This window comes from Emys orbicularis, chromosome 1 (genome assembly GCF_028017835.1).
Source record: "Emys orbicularis isolate rEmyOrb1 chromosome 1, rEmyOrb1.hap1, whole genome shotgun sequence".
NCBI lineage: Eukaryota > Metazoa > Chordata > Testudines > Emydidae > Emys > Emys orbicularis.
This window is the reverse complement of record NC_088683.1, coordinates 1,089,066-1,113,886: the sequence shown is the minus strand read 5'-3', so window position 1 is coordinate 1,113,886 and position 24,821 is coordinate 1,089,066. Positions and strand designations below refer to the sequence as shown.

The window sequence follows — 24,821 nt, the reverse complement described above, 5'->3', positions numbered from 1 at the left end:
TACCGAAGTCTTGCCATGCTCCTGGTCATTTTCACCACTGGACCCTTTCTGTTTTTGCTCTCTCTCTCTCTCTCTCTCGTTTGAGATGGGGCGACCAGAACTGAATACAGCATTCCAAGCTGTATCTTCCACTTATATAATGATATTACAACAATTTCAGTAATATCTGCTGTTCCTTTCTTTATACAACCTAACAGTTTGTTTGCTTTTTGACTGCCACTGTGCACCAAGCAGACGTTTTCACTGAGCTGCTCACAATGATACCAGGCCTTTAGTCCTAAGTGATCACAGTGAAGTTATAATTCAGTAATGTGTATGAGTAGTTCAAATGGTTCCTTCTCATGTTCAATACCTTGCATTTGTCAAAAGTAAATTCCATCTGCCATTCATCTGTCTATTCACCTAGCTTGGTTAAGTCCCACCATCCACTCCAGGCTTGTCTGGCTTAAATAATTTTGTGTCATTTGCAAATTGCCACCTCACTATTCACAGCCTTTTTCAAGATGTTAAGATACTAAACAAATGCAACATTAGACCTAGCACAGACCCTGGGGAATCCCCGCTATTCACATATTGCCATTTTCTGTCTCTTAGCCAGTTTCTGATCTGTGGCAGAACTTTGCTTCGTACCCATGACGACACAGTACCCTTACCAGCCCCTCTTGAGGGACTTTGTCAAGGGCTTTTTTTTTTTTGAAAATTCATATAAATTACATCTACCAGTTCTCCCCAAAGGTGCCCAGACACCACACTGATTGTCTTGTTATCAGAACCTCAACAGAATAACATTTATTCACTCTTTTGTTGACACACTTGAAGGATTTCAATGTGGTTGGAGAGACTGTTTTCCTATAAAGAGCTGTGACAATTTGTTTATATCGTATCGCGTTCTGTAATGCCTATCCCATTCTCCTGCACCGACCAATGCCTTATACAAGCATGGGTGCCGAGGAGTAAGCAGAGATCATATCCTCAAAGCACCATCAAGCCTATCCCCTTCTCTATACAGCCAAGCACCTCACATAAAAACCCAGCTCCAAGTGCAGCTTTGTAGTCAAACACCAAACCAAGTCCTAGGACCCCTTCCATTCCGAATGTCTCCCAGCCCCGCGTGGCCCAGGCCAAGCATGGCTGTGTAACACAGAGACCCCGTTCTCTTCACTATTTCCACGCTGAGTGCTGTATCTCCTTACATTTTATCTTGGGGTTGTCTCAAACGCAGCAAACCACATACCACCTCCAGTCCCAGAACACTCCAGCCTTATCTAAACTATGGCATTTCTAACACACCTGTCCCTGTTTTATCTCTCACATGCACACAGCACCCTTTCTGTCCTTCTCCAGCAGAGAACCAGAGCTCTCCATCTCTGCCCAATGCTCAGGCTCCAGCTCCAGCTCCCAGGATGTCCAACACAATTCCCCAACGTGGGTCACTAAGAAAAAAAGGCACTTCTCTGACCCCTACTCCTCTGCCGCCAAAAGTACTCATAGTCATCACCTATCTCAGCCTTTTGCCTAAAGAACCCCACTCCTGGACTGTCAGTGTAGAATGTGGATTGACTGAAGGAAGCTCCCTTCCCATGATCTACTGCAACATAAATAAAGGAGATACCAGTCCCATGGGCTTTAACTATATCCCATTTTCTGCCATCTCTCACTGATGAGGTAGCCTGGCACTTACCTGTGGGAGGTGAAGTTGTCATATGAACCCACAGTGTAATGTCGGAAGAGACGCTTTGTCCTGTCTTCTCTCGTTTCTGTAAGAAAAAAGCAGAGATTTCTCATGCTGCTGAAAGATGGGATCAGAACCATCTTCCTGAAAGTATGTGACTGTGTGAGCAGGCATGCACATGCTCCTCTACCTGCTCCCTCCAGGTACATGTCTACACAGACACCCATTCGTGTATACATACTCCTCTTCATCTCCATATGTACCCACACAGACTCATTTGCAGAGATCCCACACGCATATTCCTCTGTCCCAGAATGTGTCCGTACACAGACACACATGCACTCTTCACTTCTCAAAGTGTCTCTGAACACAGATCCACATGCACACAACAGAAAACAGTTTTCTACAAGGACTTTTCAATACGGCGTCCAACCTACTGATTGATAAGCACCAAAGGTTTGTCCCAAAACGTATCGAATGTTCAGAAACCCACACGGAATAAGGTGCAGGCGAGAGACACTCTCATATGCCGTTGATCCAGCTTCCACTGATGTCACTGGGAGTCAAACTAGGCCCTTAGGTCTGGAGTTTAAGTTCAAACACATTTGGTGGGTGTAGAAACTGTTGCAATAAAACACCCGCGGCTGGCCTGGGCTCGGGCTGAGGTCTATAAAATTGGAGTGCAGACATCCAGGCGTGGGCTGGAGCCTAGTCTCTGGGGCCGGATCCCTTGTGGGGCCCAGAGCCCAGGCTCCAGGGCAAGCCCAAACATCTACACTGCAATTTCATAGGCCTGCAGCCCGAGCCCTGTGACCCTAAGTCAGCTGACATGGGCCAGCTGCAGACGTTTTATTGTAGCGCGGACCTGCCCAGAGATTCCAAGGCCAGCAGGGACTACTGTGATCCTCTCGTCTGACCCCCTGCACAGCACAGGCCAGAGACCTGCCCCACAATAGTGCCTAGAGCAGAGCCGTTAGACAAACCTCCCGTCTGGATTTAAAAATGGTCAGGGATTTTAAAATTCTCTGTGATCCTGGGTGAATTGTTCCACTGGTTAATTACTCTCACCGTCAACAATTTACACCTTATTTCCAGTCTGAATCTGTCTAGCTTCAGCTTCCAGTCATTGGACTGTGTTACACCTTTGTCTGCTAGACTGAAGAGCCCATTATTAACTATCTGCTCCCCATGCAGGCACTTAGAAACTGTAACCAAGTCACTCCTTCACCTTCTCTTTGTTAGATTCAATGAGCTCAATCTATGTAGCTTATTACTATAATCATGGTCATTCTCCTGGCTCTTCTCTGACCCCTCTCCAATTCATCAGCATCCTTCTTGAACTGTGGGCAGCAGAACTCGCTGCTTCTTGTGGAAGACACTGCTACTAAGAGACAAGACCTCAGCCACCTGTGGGAGACGAACGGCCAAGAGATGTGGCTGCAGTACATGCAGGGAGAGGAGGCAACGGGCCAGGGCAGCTCAGAATGCAAAGACAATGAATGAAAGCAACACCAATTAAAACACTTCAGCAGCACAGCTGCACCCTAGCGCTTCAGCATAGCCACTCACTCCAGCCACGAGGGGAGTTCTCCTTTGCTGTAGTTAATCCGCCTCCCCAAGCGACGGTAGCTAGGCTGCTGGAAGAATGCGTCTGTCAGTCTAGCACTGTATACACCGGGGATTAGGCTGGCATGACGATGGCTCTTGGGGGATAGACTGTTCACACCCGAGAGACGTTGCTATGCCGATGTAAGTTTTCAGGGTAGACCAGCCCCAACAAAGCAGATAGAAGTAATAATGCCAATGCTGGTGTTAGTCTAGCAATCGACGGGGCACTCTACGCTGGGCTGCTGCACCTGGTTTTGGTCACCGCACCTCAAAAAAGACCTAACAGAAACAGAGGGCGCAATGAAAATGTTTAGAGAGCTGAAGAAACTTCCCTGCTGGGGAGCTGGAAAAGATATGAACTGTGTTAAGATGTGACATGACAGAGAGATACAAAATGACAGAGAGAGAAGATAAATCAGCCGCTTCTATTCACCCTCTCTCCTAACACGGTAACTGGAACTCCAATGAAATGCTACAAAGCAACAATTTAAAACTATAGAAGTAAACACTATTTTTATTTACACGACCCATAATTAATCTGCAGGACTCGCTGCCGTACGATGCAATTGAGGTCAAGACGTAAATAGGATTCAAAAATGGATTGATGGTTACACAGAATGAGATCCTCTATGGTTATTTGAGACATGGAGTCTCTAAAGAACAGATATAAACCCTCCTGCTTCGGGGCATAAGTCAACAACCTACTGATGGGGCCCGGAAGAGGCTTCCCCATCAACAAGTTATTCAGTAAATTGCCCATTACGGAGTTTCTTGCCCCTCCCTCTGAAGCAGCTGGTTCTGGTCACTCTCAGAAACCAGATACTACATTAAAGGAGCACTGGTCTGATCTAACCTGGCAGCTCCCATGTTCCATAGCACGTGTAGGGTGAGGGAGAAGAACAAAACAGATGGGAAGGGAGGATGAATTGAAGGACAAAACTAGACAGTGAGAGGTGCTTTTCCTCCGCAAAGGACACAACAAACATTTCTTATATTCAAAACACTTAGAAACACAGATCTGGTAAATAAGCAGCTGCCTTTGCCTGTCCCAGGGACACTGAGTAACCAGGAATGGGAGAGGATGTGCTCTGTGCAATGGTGAAGGGGGGCAGGTCTCCAGGATGATCTCGCTGTTAAGATGTGAACTGCCTGATGAACACTTTTATGATCCCAGTTGTGAGACCAGGGCAGTTAGACCTTTGAGTGGCAGAAGAAACCCCGAGCCCTCTACGACAGGAACAGCCCTGGCCTGACTCTCAGAGGCGGGGATCAAAAACACACACTTCCAGGAACAGCAGCCCAGGAATGAGGAGGTCCCTGCTCACCGGTTTGGGGTACCCGTCCTATCAATATGGCAGCTTAGCAAAGAGCTGCACTGACAGACCCTCACAGATCAGAGTCAAACCCTAGCCTCTCCTGTGTAAGCGGATAGGATGTGGGCTCCACCGAGGCATTCACAACTCCAGCTTCCTGCCTTATGACTGTTTCATTAGCAAAGAGTGACGCTGAGTGCAGGTTACGTTGAACAAGTGGAACTTCATTAAACCGGTGCACCGCTCTGTACCTCTGGCCGAGTTGACTCCAGCATTCCCCGTGTCTTCCTTGGGTCCTGCCAATAACAGTCCCTCCACGGAACATGGGCCCTCCGACTCCAGTTCCACGAATCATGATACATCTTCCCTATTTTTGAATATTTTAACAATCATTAAAAACAAATAACTGATGTCCAGACCCTCACCCCGTGTCCCTTCGGCCAGAGGTTGCTAGCACATAGAATCATAGAATATCAGGGTTGGAAGGGACCTCAGGAGGTCATCTAGTCCAACATACCCGAGCTGGCGTCTCGTCTGTAACACAGACTCAGCTGCTTACACAGTCTTTGAGATAAATGGTCTTCTCACCAGGTGACCACACCAGAAGTGACCTCTCTCTGTCTCCCTGTCACCTGTCTCTCTGTGGAGTCTCCCTCCTCCCTGCGGGGCTGCCTCTGGGTGGTTCTCTCTTTCTCCATCCAGTGACGAGCTCTGTATTTCTCTCAGCTCTCTCTGGGGGCTGTGTCTGGTGGCTCCTCACAACTCCTTTAGTCCACTCCTGCTGGTGTCTCTCTAATGGCTGGATCTTCACAGAAGTGCCTGTCTCCAAGGCTGGCAGGTCCTTGGCTGATCTGTCGTACTCTAGTTTATGCTTTCTCTGAGGGTCAGCCAGCTCCTCTGGGCGGCATCTTCATCCTTCTGGCTGCAACAGGTCTCCTCTCCTTGATACCAGGATTTTGGTCCTTCCCCCCACCGCCTGTGCTGGCCTGTTTGGTATTCCTGTGTGCCAAAAACGCTAACAAGGGATCTGATCCAGAAGAAACAGCCTCTTGGTTGTTTTCACAGCTGATTCTACCTTACCATTACTCTGTGGGTGTGCTGGGGAGGAGGTGTTGTGGCCAAACTCCCATTTGTGTGCAAATTACTTGAAGTCTTCCAAGGTAGATTGGGGTTTGTCGACTGTTGTCAGTGAATATAGTGTCCGGAAGGCCACATCTCATAAAGACAGCCTTCCATTGTTCATAGATCTATATGAACCTTCCCAGGCCAGATGGGACCATTGTGACCTCCTGTGTAACACTGGTCAGAGAACTGCCCCCAAATAATTCCAAGAGCAGTTTTTTAAAGACAAACATCCAATCTGGATTTAAAAACTGTCAGTGATGGAGAATCCACCACAACTGCTCCAATGGTTCATTATTCTCACTGTCAAAAAATTGTGCTTTATTTCCAGTCTGAATTTCTCTAGCTTCAACTTCCAGCCATTGGATTGTGTTGTAGGTTTCTTGGCTAAATTGAAGAGCTCATTATTAAATATTTGTTCCTCATGTATGTACTTGTAAATTGCAATCAAGTCACCCTTTAACCTTCTCTTTGTTAAGCTATACAGATTGAGCTCCTTGACTCTATCGCTATGTGGCATGTTTTCTAACGCTTTAATCATTCCCGTGGATCTTCTCTGAACTCTCACCAATTTATCAACACCCGTCTTGAATTGTGGACACCAGTACTAGACACAGTATTCCAGCAGCAGTGCCAAAGACAGATGTAAACTAACCTCTCTGCTTCACCTTGAGATTCACCTGTTTCTGTATCCAAGGATCACATTACCCCTTTTGGCCACAGCATTGCGCTGGGAGCTCATGATCACTGATTATCCACCCTGACCCCCCAAATCTTTTTCAGAGTCACTGCTTCCAGAATAGAGCCCCCATTGTGTAAATATGGCTTCACTCTTTGTTCCTAGATGTACAAATTTACATTTAGTTTGCCAATCAGATGCCTGCTTCTTGTATCATGCAGGGCAGCAACCTCCCAAAAATCTGAAAAGTAGTCCACTGTAATCAAGTACTGCTTTTTCTTGGAGGTAAGTAAGTCCACTACCACCTTTTCCTCTGGCCGAGTGGGCAGCTCCTGTGGCAACAGACTCTGCTTCTGCTGGCAGTTATCACCCGACAGGTGGGTGTCACTCCCCTCTATAAAGCTGTGAAGTTGGGTATTCATTCCCAGCCAGTAACTCACTCTCACGCCTGTCTAGGGTAGCTGTCAATGCCTAGGTGTGAGGTGTGTATTTTTTGCACAACATCCTTAGGTAATGAGGTGGGACAGCAGATTTCTGTCCTCGAAATATCATTCCATCCTACACACTCAACTCATCTTTAATTTGAACGTAGGATTCTACTCCTACAGTACCTGGATTTTGTCTTCTGGCCACCTGCTAGTATCGCTCTCTTGACTGGCTGTAGTTGGGTGTCCTTTCCTGTAGCCTCTTTGGTTTCCATCAGTTTCACTGCTGAAACTGGAGATTGACTCCATTAACACACTGCACTATGTTCTGATCCCCTTCCCCCAACTCACCAATGCTGGGTATATATGCCCAGCTCGGGCTGCCAGCTAACTCCAATAATCATCCTGGACAAGATCTGAGCTCCCCCAGGTAGTGCTGGCGGTGCATCCACATGCGCTGCAATCTCTCTGGAGCACTCAGAAGGGACTTTGCCATGATTAGCTCTAGCGATTTGTTGTCTGATGGCACTATGGCTGGGCAGCCACAGGGGCACTGATGGAATTGCTCCACTCCAAATGCCACAGCCAGAAGGTCTTTGACTATTTGGGCAGACCCTTGTTCTGTCTCTGACAGGATTCCACTGGCTAAGCCACTGGCTGCTCCTACAAAAGAGCTATACTCAGTCCATTTCCCAATTTATCACACTGGAGTATCTGTGGCTCTCCTTGCTAGAAGTACACTGTTGAAGTCAGATTTTTTCTGGGTTGAGTTTATGTTCTTATCCCTGCATAGCTGCAAAAAAGCTTGTAGTTTTGTGTTGTGGTCTTGTTCTGTCATTACTCCCTTCACCTATGACGAGGATATTATCTGGAATTACTCTCACCCCAGCCAATTCTTCCGGTGCTTGGCTGAGCCTTCTCTGGAATTGCTCTGGTGCTGGGCTTATACCTATTGGCATGCACAGCCACCAGTAGCAATCAAATGGTGTTGCGAAGGCTGTCAGCATGCTGGACTCTGTATCCAGGCTGATGTGCCAAAACCCATTTCCTTACACCATACACTGTAAGGATTCTGGCTTGGGCAGTTCTGGCAAGATGTCATCAATGACAGGCAGTGGATAGTGGTATCTTCTCAAGGCCTGGTTCACTGGCATAGGGCCTGTGCAGATACATAATTGCCTGATGGCTCCTTTATCACCATCATGCTGCTTACCCAGGCCACACCGGCCTCTGCAGGAGCTAGGATACCCCTGCTCTGTATAAGTTCATGCTCCAGGCATGCAGGATTACATAGTGCCACTGGAATTTTCCTTCCTGGTACACACAGGTTTCACTGTGGGTCCTACTTCCAGTCGCAGCTTCCCTTACAGGCACCCATTGCCTTTGAAAACATCCCCGTGGGCTTTTAAAATTGTCTCCGTTGTCCATGGGAGTGCCCCTTTTGCTTCTTGCACTGCAGTTATAAAGTTCTGATGCTGCACCCTGATCAGGTCCATGGCTTGTATGGCAGTATTCCCCAAAAGGGGAATGCGGCGCTTCCCATCCACCACCACGAACTTCAGCTGGCCCGTCTGGCATTTTTCAGGCTAGTTACTATGAGGTCTCATTCTCCTATGGGCTGCATTATGCTCTGATTGTACATTGTTAGATTGCCACTGCGCTTTTTCATGGGGGTGATCGAGTACAGTTCACCCCAAGGAACCGCGTTGCAGAAGGCCCTTCTATCCAGTGAAACTGCCGTGGCTGTTTCTCTATTATGCCTGGAGGTTGGTATCATCCCTTGTTGGTTTCCTGTCCCAACAGCCTGAACAAGAGATGCTCTTGGACTGGAGAGAGTCATGATGTCATCACTGCTGGCTGATGTGCCAGCCCCCACTTGTACTCGTCTGACTGAATCATTTTGAGACCTTCCTCTGCTCTTGCACACATGGCTAACACGATTCAACTTGCCACATTCCTTGCAATGCCAGCCTTGTGCAGGGCACGTCTCCTTTATCAGCTCAGGCTGTTTCCCACAGTAAATGCATCTCGCTATGGATGGAACCCTGGCTGCCTGCTCTCCTTTGCTGTTGTCTTCCTGCGTGTTCTTCTGGGGGTGTCATGCCTCCCAGGGCTTCCATCCTTCCTCTTGAGGCTTCCTGCTGCATGCCCCATGTCTAGGCACCTGTCTAGTGTGAGACTGACGTCCTGGAGCAGCCGCTCCTGCACATGGTGATTGACCCTAAGTGCCTGAATTAGGGAGTCTCCAGAACAACATGTAGCAGCCAGTGTGTGTGAGGCAGTAACCCAGGAGTCTATCCCCTCCCCTTCAGCTTTGTATCCAGTGAGATACCAGATCCCTTCCACTTTGGGGAGCAATGGGTCCAGGGCTCCAGGATTGCTCTGAGGCAAGTGAGGAGCTTCCGAGTGGTGTAGACATCTCTGCCTTGTTCCCCAATAAGGGAAAACAACAACTTTACTCTCCTGCATGGCCAGGTCGGTGTACAGTTCCACTGGCTCCATCGCTGACCTAGGTTTGCGTCTGCAAAACCCAGGACTTCAGGGGACTTGAGACTGCGTTCCAGGGCTCACACTGCCAGCTGCTGCACTCCAGAGAACGCACAGAGAATGCACTGCTCAGACACTGACACCGTGTTTTATTGGTAATGCGTGAAGCTGAATGAAAGTTAAGCTGGACAAGTGGGACTTCAATAAACTCTGTGCACTGCTCTGCCCACGTGGCTGTTTGCTTCCAGCCCAGCTCCCGAGTTCCCTGTGTCCCATCAATAACAGTCCCTTCAGGGGACATGCACCCTCTGACTCCACTTCCACTGATCATGACACAACGATCCTTCCTGCATCTAGGGAGAATCTGCTGGCTAAATGCTTTGCTTGAAAAAAGGTGGGGCGGGGACTGAAATCTCACAGCCACGTCTTCTTTCGTGGTGTGGACACGCAGGGTGATGCTCCTCTGTGCGCCCCACCCCCAGCACACTCTTCCCGATCCCCCAGGCATGTGATGCTCTGTGCCTGCTGCCTCCTGCATACCAAACCATGCCCCTCCACCTCCTCCGAAGTGTGCTAGCTGCAGCCATGCACGATCAGCTGTGATCTGTGGATTCCCCAGCTGTGAGCGGTCCCTTGTCCCAGGAGCCAGAAAGGCCCATTCGGGAACTGAGTGATGCATCAGGAGGTGTCTTTCCTCTGCCCTGTAGTATCTCCCTGTCACCAGCAGAGGGGAATCTCACCGCACAGTTGGGAGACTTCGGGAAACTCCAAAGCTAGGGCTGCTGTTTAGTCAGACATTTAACCTTCTGACCTTCCCGTCCTTGTCTCAGCAGCTCGGATAATCACCGATTCTTGATCAAGCAGATGTTCCAAACAGAGCCTGTTATCAGCGAATCGGAGACCTGGGCTGACAGAAGGGCTCTGTCCAGGAAAGCAGAGAGATTCTGCCTCCGAATAGCTCTGCAGGGCCTGCATGTAGGTAACAGCTTCTCTGGGTTCCCATGGTCGACATGTGCCGGGTCAGCATGGGCTGAGCACAGAATAAGACGGTCCCAGCCGCTGTTCTTGTGCCTAATGAGCCCCTGGACGACCCAGGCAGTAGCTGGGATGAGCCTCGAGAGGGTAGTGAGTGCTTTACAGTCACATCCGCTCCATGCTAGCGGTGAGAACAGGGCCTGTACAGTGCAGCAAGCCAGCAGAGCGGGCACCGGTGGGGGCCCGTCCAGGGTGGCCAGCCGGCAGAATGGGCACAGCAGCAAATTAACACATGTATCACACCGTACTTACAGACTACAAACACACAGTACAATTTACCGTCCAGTGAGAGAAATGGCGAAAGCCCCACATGTGAAAGAGACTAGTCTTGTTACTCAACAAGTTACTGAAAGTGCCCAGATACCACCATGATGGCACAGCATAAGAGCCTAATAGAACATAGACTAGGGCAGATGTGACAGTAATGTCTCATAGGTGGCAACCACAGCAGACACGCATCTCTCTCCGCATCCATCACCCCAGGCATTTATACCGCACCCATCTCTAGAGCAGCTGAGCAAGAGACTGCTATGGCAAGCGTGTAGTGAGGGCACAGCCATGCCCAGGGGGATGCCATCTCGAGGATAAGTGCCCCAAGTCACTCAGTAGGTGGTAGTGAGAACCCAGTGAGAGTACGACAGATTGCAGCAGTGTCCCACCTACACGGTGAGTGCCCTGAGACAGCCGGTGCTCTGGAGCGGGTGGCGAGCACGGGGCAGGTGCCCACATGCACGGAACCCCAGTGCGAGGGGGAAGTGCACAGTGAGAACGCGGCTAACGCTGACAGTGGCCCGGTGCGCGTGACGAGTCTAGAAGAAACAGCCATGCTGTGCTGCTGACATGTGCACACCTGCAGCGTGGTGACGAACTGGCAGGATGGCGCACGCAGTGTGCAGAAGATGCGGTGGCGGAAATACTTTGGATACCCACACTGGGTGCAAAGAGACGGTGAGAGCGCAGTGAGCAGGGCAGGCACCTGGCGCCGTCCCACGTAGGTGGCAAAGTCCACAGTGACAGCCTGGCAGATGCCTGCAGTGGTCCCGCAGGTGCTGAGCGTATCAGACTCCAGCAGTTCCATCCCCATGACCAGCGTGTAGTGACAGAACTGCAGATCGTCACAGTGCACACGAACGCTCTGCACAAAACCAGCCTTGTCAACTCGGCTGCCATCGCTGTCTGACTCATTATTTTGCCTTCTTTGGTCCTGTTGCTGGGCTCATTAGTGGAAGACATTTACCTAATCCCGAGAGAGACTTCCTGGAGATGGACACAGGTGCGACGGGGGCTGAGGCCACCACGTGAATCCTCACAGTCCTGTGCCTGGCTGATCCTCCACTGAGCCTTGTCCCTGCGACCCTGGGGAAAGCTGGCTCCGAGAGCCAAGGAATTAACAACACGCTTATTGGCAAGAGGTCACTTTGTGTCTGGAGATGAAGATGTTAACAGCTTGCTAGGGCAATAACGCGATGCAAACGGTGAACAGACAGCTGCAAAAGGGTTGCTGTTGTCCTGACTCCAAGATCACTCACAGTGACTCACCATCCTGCTCACATTCCGCCCTGGGAACAGGTGTCCCTAGGGTGACCAGATAACCCGATTTTATAGGGACAGTCCCGATATTCAGGGCTTTGTCATATATAAGCACCTATTACCTCCCACCCCCTGTCCCCTTGCTATCTGGTCACCCTAGGTGCCCCCCTCAGCCTGTATTCCTGGAAACACACCCATGAACTCTGCTAGTGACAGAACATTAGGAAACATGATGCAGCCTTGGATGAAGAAAGTCTGAAGAATTTGCAAGGGGCACCTGGCCATGCCCTCAGAGAAATGGCTGCATTGGCCATCACAGACTGCCTCCTCCCTCCCCTCCAAACTACTGGAACAGAAGTGTCCAGGCAGCAACTGCAGGGATCACGTAGCAGCCTGTTACCAGAAACTCTTCACCAGCTTCTGTCTCTATCTTAGGGGCAAAGTGAGAACATAGGAATGGCCAATGGTATAGCTAGCCCAGTGTCCTGTCTTCCAACAGTGGCCTGCGCAAATTGCTTCAGAGGATATGAACAGAACAGGGCAACTATTGAGTGATCCACCCCCTTGTCGTCCAGTCCCAGCTTCAGGCAGCCAGAGGTTTAGGGAAACCCAGAGCCTGGAGTTGCGTCCCTGATCTTGACTAACAGCCATTGATGGACCTATCCTCCATTATCTTATCTAATTATTTTTTTAACCCAGTTACAATTTTGGCCTCACAACACCCCCCGGCAATGAGTTCCACAGATTGACTGTGTATTGTGTGAAGAAATACTTCCTTATGGTTGTTTTAAACCTGCTGCCTATTAAATTCATTGTGTTATGTGAAGGAGTAAATAACACTTCCCTATTCACTTTCTCCATCCCAGTCATGATTTTATAGACCTCTATCATATCCCCCTTTCGTTATCTCTTTTCAAAGCTGAACAGTCCCAGTCTTTTTAATCTCTCCTCATATGGAAGCTGTTTCATCCCTCTAATCATTTCTGCTGCCTTCTCTGTACTTTTTCCAATTCTAATATATCTTTTATAAGATGGGGTGACCAGAACTGCACGAAGTATTCAAGGTGTGGGCGTATCAGATTTATGCAGCTGCATTTTATTTTCTGTCTTATTATCTATCCCTTTCCTAACGGTTCCTAACATTTTGTCAGCTTTTTTGACTGCTGCTGCATGTTGAACAGATGTTTTCAGAGAACTATCCACGATGACTCCAAGATCTCTTTCTTAAGTGGTAACAGCTAATTTAGATGCCATTATTTTGTATGTATAGGATTAGTTTTTCTAATATGCATTACTTTGCATTTATCAACACTGAATTTCATCTGCCATTTTACTGTTCAATCACCCAGTTTTGTGAGATCTCTTTGTAACTCTTTGCAGTCTGCTTTGGACTTAACTATCTTGAGTAGTTTTGTATCATCTGCAAATTTTGGCACCTCACTGTTTACCTCCTTTCCCAGATCATTTATGAATACGTTGAACAGCACTGATCCCCACACAGATCCCTGGGGGACCCCACTATTTACCTCTTTCCATTGTGAAAACTGATCATTTATTCCTACCATTTGTTTCCTGTCTTTTAACCAGTTACTGATCCAGGAGAGGACATACCCCCTTATCCCATAACTGCTTACTTTGCTTAAGAGCCTTTGGTGAGGGACCTTATCAAAGGCTTGCTGAAAGTCTAAGTACACTATATCCACCGGATCACTTTTATCCACGTTTGTTGTCCCCCTGAAAGAATTCTAGTAAATTGGTGAGGCATGATTTTCCTTTACAAAAGGTATGTTGACTCTTCTCCAACGTACTGTGTTCATCTATGTGTCTGATAATTCTGCTCTTTACTATAGTTTCAATCAATTTCCCTGGTACTGAAGTTAGGCTTACTGGACTGTAGTTGCCAGGATCGCCTCTGGAGTCCTTTATTAAAAATTAGTGTTACATTAGCTATCCTCCCGTCATCTGGTACAGAGGCTGGTTTAAGCGATAGGTTACATATCACAATTAGTAGTTCTGCAATTTCTTATTTGAGTTCCTTCAGAACTCCTGGGTGAATCCCATCTGGTCCTAGTGCCTTATTACTTTTTAATTTATCCATTTGTTCCAAAACTTCCTCTCTCAACACCTCAGTCTAGGAAAGTTCCTCAGATTTGTCACCTAAAAAGGATGGCTCAGATGTGGGAATCTCCCTCACATCCTCAGCCGTGAAGACCGATGCAAAGAATTCATTTAGCTTCTCTGCAATGGCCTTGTTTTCCTTGAGTGCTCCGTTAGCACCTCGATCGTCCAGTGGCCCCACTGATTGTTTAGCAGGCTTCCTGCTTCTGATGTACTTTTAAAAGATTGCTGTTAGTTTTTGTATCCTTAGCTAGTTGCTCTTCAGATTCTTTCTTGGCCTGCATAATTATGCTCCTGCATTCCCTCTCATCAAGAGCGTGGGGCAAACCAGCAGGAGGAGTAGGAGGCTTTTGAGATGTGCACTATCCTTGCAGCTTCTCTCTGTATAACAGACATGTCTAGGGACCCATGGCCCACTTGGAACATGCTGGCTCCTACAGGTCTTGAGTTTACAATATGACATCAATCATAACCAAAAGGGAGGCCAACAAGAAGGGAGACGAGCAAGAGCCAGGCGGAGAGGGGCAGGGAAGGAGAGAGCGCTGGCAGGGAGAAAGGATGCAGTCATCTATGGAAGGGAACGGGAGAGGTGGGCAGGCTTCTTGTAACGCAAGGAGATCAAAGCTCCACGGCTTGGGGAAAGCAGAGAGTCTTGTCCAAGGCTGCCCAGAAAGAGCTACCATCGAGGCAGGGGTCTGAGATCCCCACAAACCGCTGGGGTAGGACAGAGTGCAGAGCTCCAGCTGCCCAGCCCTCAGTCTCTATTCCCAGCCCTCAGCAGGCTGGGCATGAAAGTAAACAAGATACATTACAGAATTAGGTGAGAGTGGCACCTGGGGCGGGGCCATGGGCTGGGCATGTTCCCAGCTGCCTGGGGTGGGGCCATGGGGTAGGTGTGATCCCGGTGCCAGCTTCACCCAACTGCTTGGAGCGGGACCATGGGGTAAGTGTGCCCTGGTCACAGCCCTACCCGGCTGCCTGGGGTGGGGCCATGGGGTGGACATGCCCCTGGTCACAACCCCTCTTTGCTGCTTTAGCCTCATTGTTAAAAGTTCTTTGGGGTGGGGAGTGGGACTGGAGTCAAACGATCAGCAGTGACTGATGAGAACCAGGAAAAACTGTGGGACATTCAGAATGGAGCTGGCATCCAATGGCCAGACTCCTAGTCCCTGGGATAAAAAACCCCACCTCTGTGTTTCCTTCTCCATTCTTCTCTCTGTCTGTCCCCAGCTCCTTCCCCAGACTTCCCAGGTCTCTGGCTGTTGTATGCAGGGACCCACTCTTCAGCTGCGATATACTAGTAATCAGCGGGAAGAGAGGACAATGCCTCCTTTGGGGCACTTCTTTCCCTCAAGTCTTGCCTGTTCTCTCACTTTGTCCCCCCGTTTATGCGTTGTTGGCCCCCTCTCTTTGCCCTCTGCACTCTCCCCTGCCCCTCTGCTCCCATTTCTTCCTCAGGTCTCTCTCCCGTCTACCTGTTCCCTCATTTCCTGCCCTCCGCTCACAGACGCTTGTTCCTCATCTGAAAACACTGCTATCGATCTCACTCCAGATCAGAGCAGACAATCGTGATTGCACGAGGGAGCTGGATTAATGGGCTGTCCGCAGCCCGAAAGCACATTCTCCTCCCAACTTCTAAATATAGCTGCTGCTGAGCTTGTGGTTAATGAAGCCGTCAAGTAGGCACCAGGGACGATGGCTGATGGATGGAGAGAAAAGAGCCACTTGCATATAGGTGTGGAGGGGGGAGCCTCCCAGGACTGGGGCTGAGCCGCCCCCACCCCCCGAGCTCCGCACTGCCCAGGCCAGGGTCAAACCCCCCAGGCCTGTAACGCCCAGAGCTGGGGCTGGGGCTGACGGCGAGCTCCATGCCGCCCGCAGCTGGGGCTGAGCCCCCCTCCTGAGCTCGGGGGCTGACCCCCACCCTTTAACCCCCAGCCTCCAGCAGCTGGGGCTGAGCCCCGAGCCGCCTGGGGCTGACCACCCCCCCCCCGCCCGAGCTCCGTGCCTGCTGAGCCCCGTGCCACCTGCAGTTGGAGCTGAGCCCTCCCTCCCCCTGCCCTGTGCCGCCCACAGCTGGGGCTGACCCCCCGTCCCGTGCTGCCGGTAGCTGGGTCTGAACCCCTCCCCCCCCTCCGAGCTCCGTGCCTCCCCCCCGGCTGAGGCTGATCCCCCCTCCCAGCTCTGTGCCACCCAGGTGTCAGCTCTGAAGCCAGCACTGCCCACCGCTTTCCTGCTGGCAGGCAGTGCTGGCTTCAGCTGACCCCCAGGCAGCAGCCGCCTCTCTCTGTTCTGCCTTGAAGCCAGGACAAATGCCCAGTTTTGGCGAAGAAGTAGGGACGTCTGGGAGAGAGACGAAAAAGGGGCCTGTCCTGGCCAAAACGGGATCTATCGGCACCCTAGCCAGCCCAGGCCCTATTGTTCCCAGCTGGCCCCTCACTCCCGGAACCAACCCCACTGCGTTGTGCCCCGTTGCCCCTAGCCGGCCGCTCACTCCGGGGGTACCCCATAGAGAACATGGCCTGGCGAGCTCAGCCTTCCTGCACCAGCCTCTCCTCCCCTGCAGTATGATTTAGATAATGGCACAGAGAGTAAACTTATAAAGTTTGTGGGCAATACCAAGCTGGGAGGCGTTGTAAGTGCTTTGGAGGACAGGATTAAAATTCAAAATGATCTGGACAAACTGGAGAAATAGTCTGATGTAAATAGGATGAAATTCAATAAAGGCAAATGCAAAGTACTCCACTTAGGAAGGAACAATCAGTTGCACACATACAAATGGGAAATGACTGCCTAGGAAAGAGTACTGCGGAAAGGGATCTCGGGGTCATAGTGGACCTCAAGGTAAATATGAGTCAACAGTGTAACGCTGTTGCAAAAAAACCCGAACATCGTTCTGGGCTGTATTAGCAGCAGTGTTATAAGCAAGACACGAGAAGTAATTCTTCCACTCTACCCCGCGCTGATTAGGCTTCAACTGGAGTATTGTGTCCAGTTCCGGGCACCACATTTCAGGAAGGATGTGGACAAATTGGAAAAGTCCAAAAAGCAACAAAAATGATTAAAGGTCTAGAAAACATGACCCATAAGGGATAATTGAAAAAATTGGGTTTGTTTAGTCTGGAGAAGCAGGGCAGATAAAAATCAATGATTTTAAAAAAAATAAATAAAAAAAATCGGATTTTTTTATTTAAATCGGATTTTTTTGATAAAATGCTTTTTGAGGAAAAAAACCTATCTAAAGATCGTTTTAATTAAGATACATTACAGCTCAACGATATCTCATCATGGAATTGGGATTATAAATTCTAATTCTACAGTATGAGACAATATATTCATGTAATGTTTAAGAAAAGTTTTGTAAATGAGTTCCAATAGTTCATGGATTAGAGACCCAATCTTTTGGGGTCCCAGGGGCTTCTGTATAGCTTATTTAGGTTAATCTTTCTATCTACCCAATGGGACTCATAAGAACATAAGAACATAAGAAAGGCCGTACTGGGTCAGACCAAAGGTCCATCTAGCCCAGTATCTGTCTACCGACAGTGGCCAATGCCAGGTGCCCCAGAGGGAGTGAACCTAACAGGCAATGATCAAGTGATCTCTCTCCTGCCATCCATCTCCATCCTCTGACGAACAGAGGCTAGGGACACCATTCTTACCCATCCTGGCTAATAGCCATTTATGGACTTAGCCACCATGAATTTATCCAGTCCCCTTTTAAACATTGTTATAGTCCTAGCCTTCACAACCTCCTCAGGTAAGGAGTTCCACAAGTTGACTGTGCGCTGCGTGAAGAAGAACTTCCTTTTATTTGTTTTAAACCTGCTGCCTATTAATTTCATTTGGTGACCCCTAGTTCTTGTATTATGGGAATAAGTAAATAACTTTTCCTTATCCACTTTCTCAACATCACTCATGATTTTATATACCTCTATCATGTCCCCCCTTAGTCTTCTCTTTTCCAAACTGAAGAGTCCTAGCCTCTTTAATCTTTCCTCATATGGGACCCTCTCTAAACCCTTAATCATTTTAGTTGCTCTTTTCTGAACCTTTTCTAGTGCTAGAATATCTTTTTTGAGGTGAGGAGACCACATCTGTACAGAGTATTCGAGATGTGGGCGTACCATGGATTTATATAAGGGCAATAATATATTCTCAGTCTTATTCTCTATCCCCTTTTTAATGATTCCTAACATCCTGTTTGCTTTTTTGACCGCCTCTGCACACTGCGTGGACATCTTTAGAGAACTATCCACGATGACGCCAAGATCTTTTTCCTGACTCGTTGTAGCTAAATTAGCCCCCATCATGTTGTATGTATAGTTGGGGTTATTTTTTCCAATGTGCATTACTTTACATTTATCCACATTAAATTTCATTTGCCATTTTGCTGCCCAATCACTTAGTTTTGTGAGATCTTTTTGAAGTTCTTCACAATCTGCTTTGGTTTTAACTATCTTGAGTAGTTTAGTATCATCTGCAAACTTTGCCACCTCACTGTTTACCCCTTTCTCCAGATCATTTATGAATAAATTGAATAGGATTGGTCCTAGGACTGACCCTTGGGGAACACCACTAGTTACCCCTCTCCATTCTGAGAATTTACCATTAATTCCTACCCTTTGTTCCCTGTCCTTTAACCAGTTCTCAATCCATGAAAGGACCTTCCCTTTTATCCCATGACAGCTTAATTTACGTAAGAGCCTTTGGTGAGGGACCTTGTCAAAGGCTTTCTGGAAATCTAAGTACACTATGTCCACCGGATCCCCCTTGTCCACATGTTTGTTGACCCCTTCAAAGAACTCTAATAGATTAGTAAGACACGATTTCCCTTTACAGAAACCATGTTGACTATTGCTCAAGAGTTTATGTTTTTCTATGTGTCTGACAATTTTGTTCTTTACTATTGTTTCAACTAATTTGCCCGGTACCGACGTTAGACTTACCGGTCTGTAATTGCCGGGATCACCCCTAGAGCCCTTTTTAAATATTGGCGTTACATTAGCTAACTTCCAGTCATTGGGTACCGAAGCCGATTTAAAGGACAGGTTACAAACCTTAGTTAATAGTTCCGCAACTTCACATTTGAGTTCTTTCAGAACTCTTGGGTGAATGCCATCTGGTCCCGGTGACTTGTTAATGTTGAGTTTATCAATTAATTCCAAAACCTCCTCTAGTGATACTTCAATCTGTGACAGTTCCTCAGATTTGTCACCTACAAAAGCCAGCTCAGGTTTGGGAATCTCCCTAACATCCTCAGCCGTGAAGACTGAAGCAAAGAATCCATTTAGTTTCTCCGCAATGACTTTATCATCTTTAAGCGCTCCTTTTGTATTTTCATCGTCAAGGGGCCCCACTGGTTGTTTAGCAGGCTTCCTGCTTCTGATGTACTTAAAAAACATTTTGTTATTACCTTTGGAGTTTTTGGCTAGCCGTTCTTCAAACTCCTCTTTGGCTTTTCTTATTACACTCTTGCACTTAAGTTGGCAGTGTTTGTGCTCCTTTCTATTTGCCTCACTAGGATTTGACTTCCACTTTTTAAAGGAAGTCTTTTTATCTCTCACTGCTTCTTTTACATGGTTGTTAAGCCACGGTGGCTCTTTTTTAGTTCTTTTACTGTGTTTCTTAATTTGGGGTATACATTGAAGTTGAGCCTCTATTATGGTGTCTTTAAAAAGGGCCCACGCAACTTGCAGGGATTTCACTTTAGTCACTGTACCTTTTAACTTTTGTCTAACTAACCCCCTCATTTTTGTATAGTTCCCCCTTTTGAAATTAAAGGCCACAGTGTTGGGCAGTTGAGGTGTTCTTCCCACCACAGGGATGTTGAATGCTATTGTATTATGGTCACTATTTCCAAGCGGTCCCGCTATAGTTACCTCTTGGACCAGCTCCTGCGCTCCACTCAGGATTAAATCTAGAGTCGCCTCTCCCCTTGTGGGTTCCCGTACCAGCTGCTCCATGAAGCAGTCATTTAAAGTATCGAGAAATTTTATCTCTGCATTTCGTCCTGAAGTGAAATGTTCCCAGTCAATATGGGGATAATTGAAATCCCCCACTATTATTGGGTTCTGAATTTTGATAGCCTCTCTAATTTCCCTTAGCATTTCATCATCACTATTACTGTCCTGGTCAGGTGGTCGATAATAGATCCCTAATGTTATATTTTTACTAGAGCATGAAATTTCTATCCATAGAGACTCTATGGAACCTGTGGATTCGCTTAAGATTTTAGACTCAGTGCTCAGTCTAGAAGATACCATCAGAGATGCTTAGTTTTGCAGTTCTCAAACTGTGGATTTGTGTCTCCAGAGATAACATGCTTGTTAACAGCAAAAATGTTTTTAAATTAATATACAGAGGTGAGAAATAACAGACCTCAACCCTATTGTCCCTCTGCAAATTTGTGTACACAGAGTCAATCCCTTACCTCTCTCTAAAAGTGCAAAGTTTCAAAAAGTTCAATGAATAGAAGATTGTTGGGGGCGGAATAGATCTGGACAAGGAGAAGAAGTCCATAGATAAATGTGAGAAGGGAGGGACAGGCAGTAGATACAAAAGTGAAACTGTTTGAGCAGCATATTCCAGAAGTCTTGAGGTCTTTCTGAGTGTAGCCTTCATTGATTTGAGATCTACCATACCATTCTCTCACTAGAAGGGAAAACCTATAATGGCAGCAGGCCGTAAAAGAGACCCAGGGGCCGGATAGGAGGGTCCCGCGGGCAGGATGTGGCCCGCGGGCTGTAGTTTGCCCACCTCTGGTCTAGATAATACTTAGTCCTGCCAGGAGTGCAGCGGACTGGACTAGATGACCTCTCGAGGTCCCTTCCAGTTCTATGCTGAGTCCCTGAGGTAAAACCCACCCTCCCTTGCAAACAAGGGCTCACTCAGCTGAAGGGAGCCCACCGAGCTCAGTAAAAGGAGGCGAGCCCAGTACCAGAAACCACCCTTCCAGAAGCAGCAGCAAGACACCTTCGTCACCCTCCTCCTGCACAAGTCATTGCTTACTTCCCCTAGGGTTACCATATTTCAACACTGAAAAAAGAGGACACTCCACGGGGGCCTGGCCCTGCCCCAACTCCACCCCTTCCCCACCCCCATCCCCACCCCAACTCCGCCCCAGCCCCGCCCTAACCACGCCCCTTCCCCAACAATGGCCCCTCCTCTGAGCACCCTGCATTCCCCCTCCTCCCTCCCGCTCTGATCTTGGTTGGGGGTTGCTAAGTGCTTCCCTGCTCCCCACTCGCCCTGCAGCCCCTCCGCCCTTGCAGCCTCTGTGACCCCTGCTCCCCACTCACCCTGCAGCCCCTGCACCCCCCGCCCCTGCAGCCTCTGCGCCCCCCGCCTACCCTGCCCCTGCACTCCCCCGCCCCTGCAGCCTCTGTGAGCCCTGCTCCCCACTCGCCCTACAGCCTCTGTGCCCCCCGCCTACCATGCCCCTGCGCCCCCTGCAGCCTCTGTGACCCCTGCTCCTCACTCGCCCTGCAGCCCCTGCACCCCCCCGCCCCTGCAGCCTCTGTGACCCCTGCTCCCCACTCACCCTGCAGCCCCTGCACCCCCCGCCCCTGCAGCCTCTACGCCCCCCGCCTACCCTGCCCCTGCACTCCCCCGCCCCTGCAGCCTCTGTGAGCCCTGCTCCCCACTCGCCCTACAGCCTCTGCGCCCCCCGCCTGCCCTGCCCCTGCGCCCCCTGCAGCCTCTGTGACCCCTGCTCCTCACTCGCCCTGCAGCCCCTGCACCCCCCGCCCCTGCAGCCTCTGTGACCCCTGCTCCCCACTCGCCCTACAGCCCCTGCACCCCCCAGCCTACCCTGCCCCTGTGCCCCCCTGCCCCTGCAGCCTCTGTGAGCCCTGCTCCCCACTCGCCCTGCAGCCCCTGCACCCCCCGCCTGCCTTGCTCCCCCGCTCCCCCGGCAGCCTCTGCCTGCTGGGGGCTTCAGACGCTCGGCAGCGCGGGTCTCTGCAGCCCCGGCAGCAGCTTCCTTCCTGCCGCCGAGCACGTTCCCCGGCCTGTCAGCTCCCGCAGCGCCGGGTTCTGAGCTGCGCGGGGCAACGGAGCCACAGGAAGGGTCCCCCAGTGGCCGGGGGGCCCCCGCCCGCGAGGGAAGCCTGAGCCCCCCCCGTTCCCCGCCTGAGCATTGTAGCTGGGGCAGCTGGGCTGCGCTGCGGACCCGGCGGATCGTGCTGGGCGGACCCTGGCTTATGCCTCCCTATTTCCCCGGACATGTCCGGCTCTTTGGAAATGCCCCCCGGACGGGGATTTGAGCACCAAAAAGCCGGACATGTCCGGGGAAATCCGGACGTATGGTAACCCTAACTTCCCCCCTCCCCTGTCCTCCCCCAACACTGAATGCTTGTTTGTCTGAGCGATTGGCTGAACAAGAAGTAGGACTGAGTGGACTTGTAGGCTCTAAAGTTTTACTTTGTTTTATTGCTAAGTGCAGTTATTCTTCTTTACATAATTCTACATTTGTACGTTCAACTTTCATTGAAGAGATTTCATTCAAAGAGATTGCACTACAGCACTTGTATTAGGTGAATTGAGTTTCTTTTTTACAGTGCAAATGTTTGTAATAAAAAATAAATATAAAGTGAGCACTGTACACTTCGTATTCTGTGTTGTAATTTAAATCAATATTTGAAAATGTAGAAAACATCCAAAAATATTTAAATAAATGGTATTCTATTATTGTTTAACAGCACGATTAATTGTGATTAATTTTTTAATTGCTTCACAGCCCTAATAAATATGTATACCCAACGCTCTCTATATTTGATTGTACCCATCCCCATACATGCCTCACTTGATGCTTGTTTTCTTAAAATTAAAGCTCTTTGGGGCAGGAACTGAGTGTGTGTAAAATTACACCATCTTTTGGAAATGCTGTAAAATCTCTTCTTCAAAACCCCTTTCCACCACAGAAAGACTGACTCTCAAAACCCTGACACCTCTTCTACACAAACACCCCCCCCACGCCCTCAGAAACAAACAAAGCAACCAACCAACTCAAAGACAAACCAAGAGAAAACCCAGCCCCCTGGCACCCACAGAGTCCTCTAGAGACTTCACTGTCGCCGCTGATTTTGGGTGGCATGTGCTGAGCTATGGAGAGGGTGCTCAGGGGCAGCCTCTGGGACAGACGGAAATAGATCTTGTGACAAGATACGCGATGTGGCTGTGTGGACACATGTCCACTCATTCACCCACCACTGCAACGTGGATGTGGCATCTTCATCTGATGAAGATTTCCATCACTGGGTCCTACAGAGGAGCCAGCAGGGTTTTAAAGAGAGGGAGTTGTTGGCAAAGCATTCTCCATCAGGGACTCTGAATTTCCAAACTTACGCTGCTGTCACTGAATTCCCAACAACAACCAGGCAATCTCTGGTGCTTGTGCACCCAATTCAGTGTGGGGCTGTACTGGACCCATTAAGATGAGTCACCACCATAGATGCTGAGTTTTCTTTTTCCCTGGGGGTGCTCCACCTCAAAGCCCCGCCCCCGGTCCGCCCCTCCCCCAAGACTCTGCCCTCACTCCACCTCTTTCCACCCCTCCCACAAAGGCCCAGCCTTGCTCGGCCTCTTCCAACCCCACTCCAACAGCTCCCCCGAGGCCCTGCCCACCCGCTGCTCTCAACCCTCCCCATAGCATCTGTCCCAACCACCCGAACAGCTGATCGGCAGCAGCCACCAAAACAGCTGTAGCTGGTGGATGCTGAGAAGCCACTATTTTTCCCCCCCGTGGGTGCTCCAGCCCCAGAGCACCCACGGAGTCATCGCCTATGGTCACCATCACACACTAGTGACACCAAATATCAAGCCACTGTGAGAGCAAAGTGCATTTGCACAACTGGGAACAGTCCAACAGTGCTAGAGGCCAAAAACTTCACGTTGAGACCCAGCATTATCTGAGTTGATTCAATATTTGCATACTGTGTGGTGGTGTTTTCATTTCTAAACTTGAACTGTGTGGGAAGCCATCATACTGTGCTCAGACCCAGTTGCACTGAAAACTGGATTATTTGGTGTGACTTTGAATATACAACAAGAACCCTAGATCCAAATCTCAAACACTGGAGGAGTTCAAATCTGCCCTGTGGAATTGGAATGGATGTTTGAAGTCTGAGGCAGTTAAGACCTTTACAAACGATAAATATATAGTACTACCAGTTGGTGGTGGTGATTTGATGTTTATATTACCTTAATACCGAGATGTCCCAGTCAGGATCAAGATCCCAGTCAATGTACACCAAAAGACACCATTTTCAGATGCTCAGATAATAGGGTAGTGAGCAGCAACATAAGCTTAACAGATATAAGATTATGTCAGCTAACATGACTAAAACCTGACTGACAGTTTAAATCACTTTTAGATGACATACTCCTGAACACTTCTGTCCTACAACTGTGTGAGGCAGTACAATTTCACAGCGCAGTCCAAGCCTAAGAACGTCACCTAAACTTCAGCTTACTTCAACAATGACTAATGCGGGGGGGGGGGGGGGGGGAGGGGAAGAACCATTTGCAAGTACTTGACGGGAGAGGAATTGTTTAGAGTGACATACGGAAGCTAGAAGTTGAAATAAAAAAAAATCAAATTGGAAATAAGATGCAACTTTTTAACAATGATGGACTTAATCGTTGAAACATCTCACCACCCGGAGTCATTAATCTGAAATGGGACGTCTCTATAAAAGATTCATTCTAGTTCAGCCCCAGTTATGGGGCTCGGCGGCATTCATTTACGTAGCAAAGGAGAATAATTCCCTCGTCTGCAGGAGCCATTGGGTGAAATTCGTGTTAAGCAGAGACCAAACTAGATGATCATC

The 24,821-nt window shown here is 49.0% G+C and overlaps 1 protein-coding gene across 1 annotated transcript in view; it reads right to left on the bottom strand.

Annotated features, from left to right (window-relative positions):
• The window catches only part of SHANK3 (SH3 and multiple ankyrin repeat domains 3), a 610,715-nt gene that overhangs the window by 127,075 nt on the left and 458,819 nt on the right, over positions 1 to 24,821 (bottom strand). Inside the window, exon 13 of the mRNA XM_065411947.1 lies at positions 1,682 to 1,757. Coding sequence (XP_065268019.1) covers positions 1,682 to 1,757 — 76 coding nt within the window. The remainder of the gene's footprint in view (positions 1 to 1,681; positions 1,758 to 24,821) is intronic.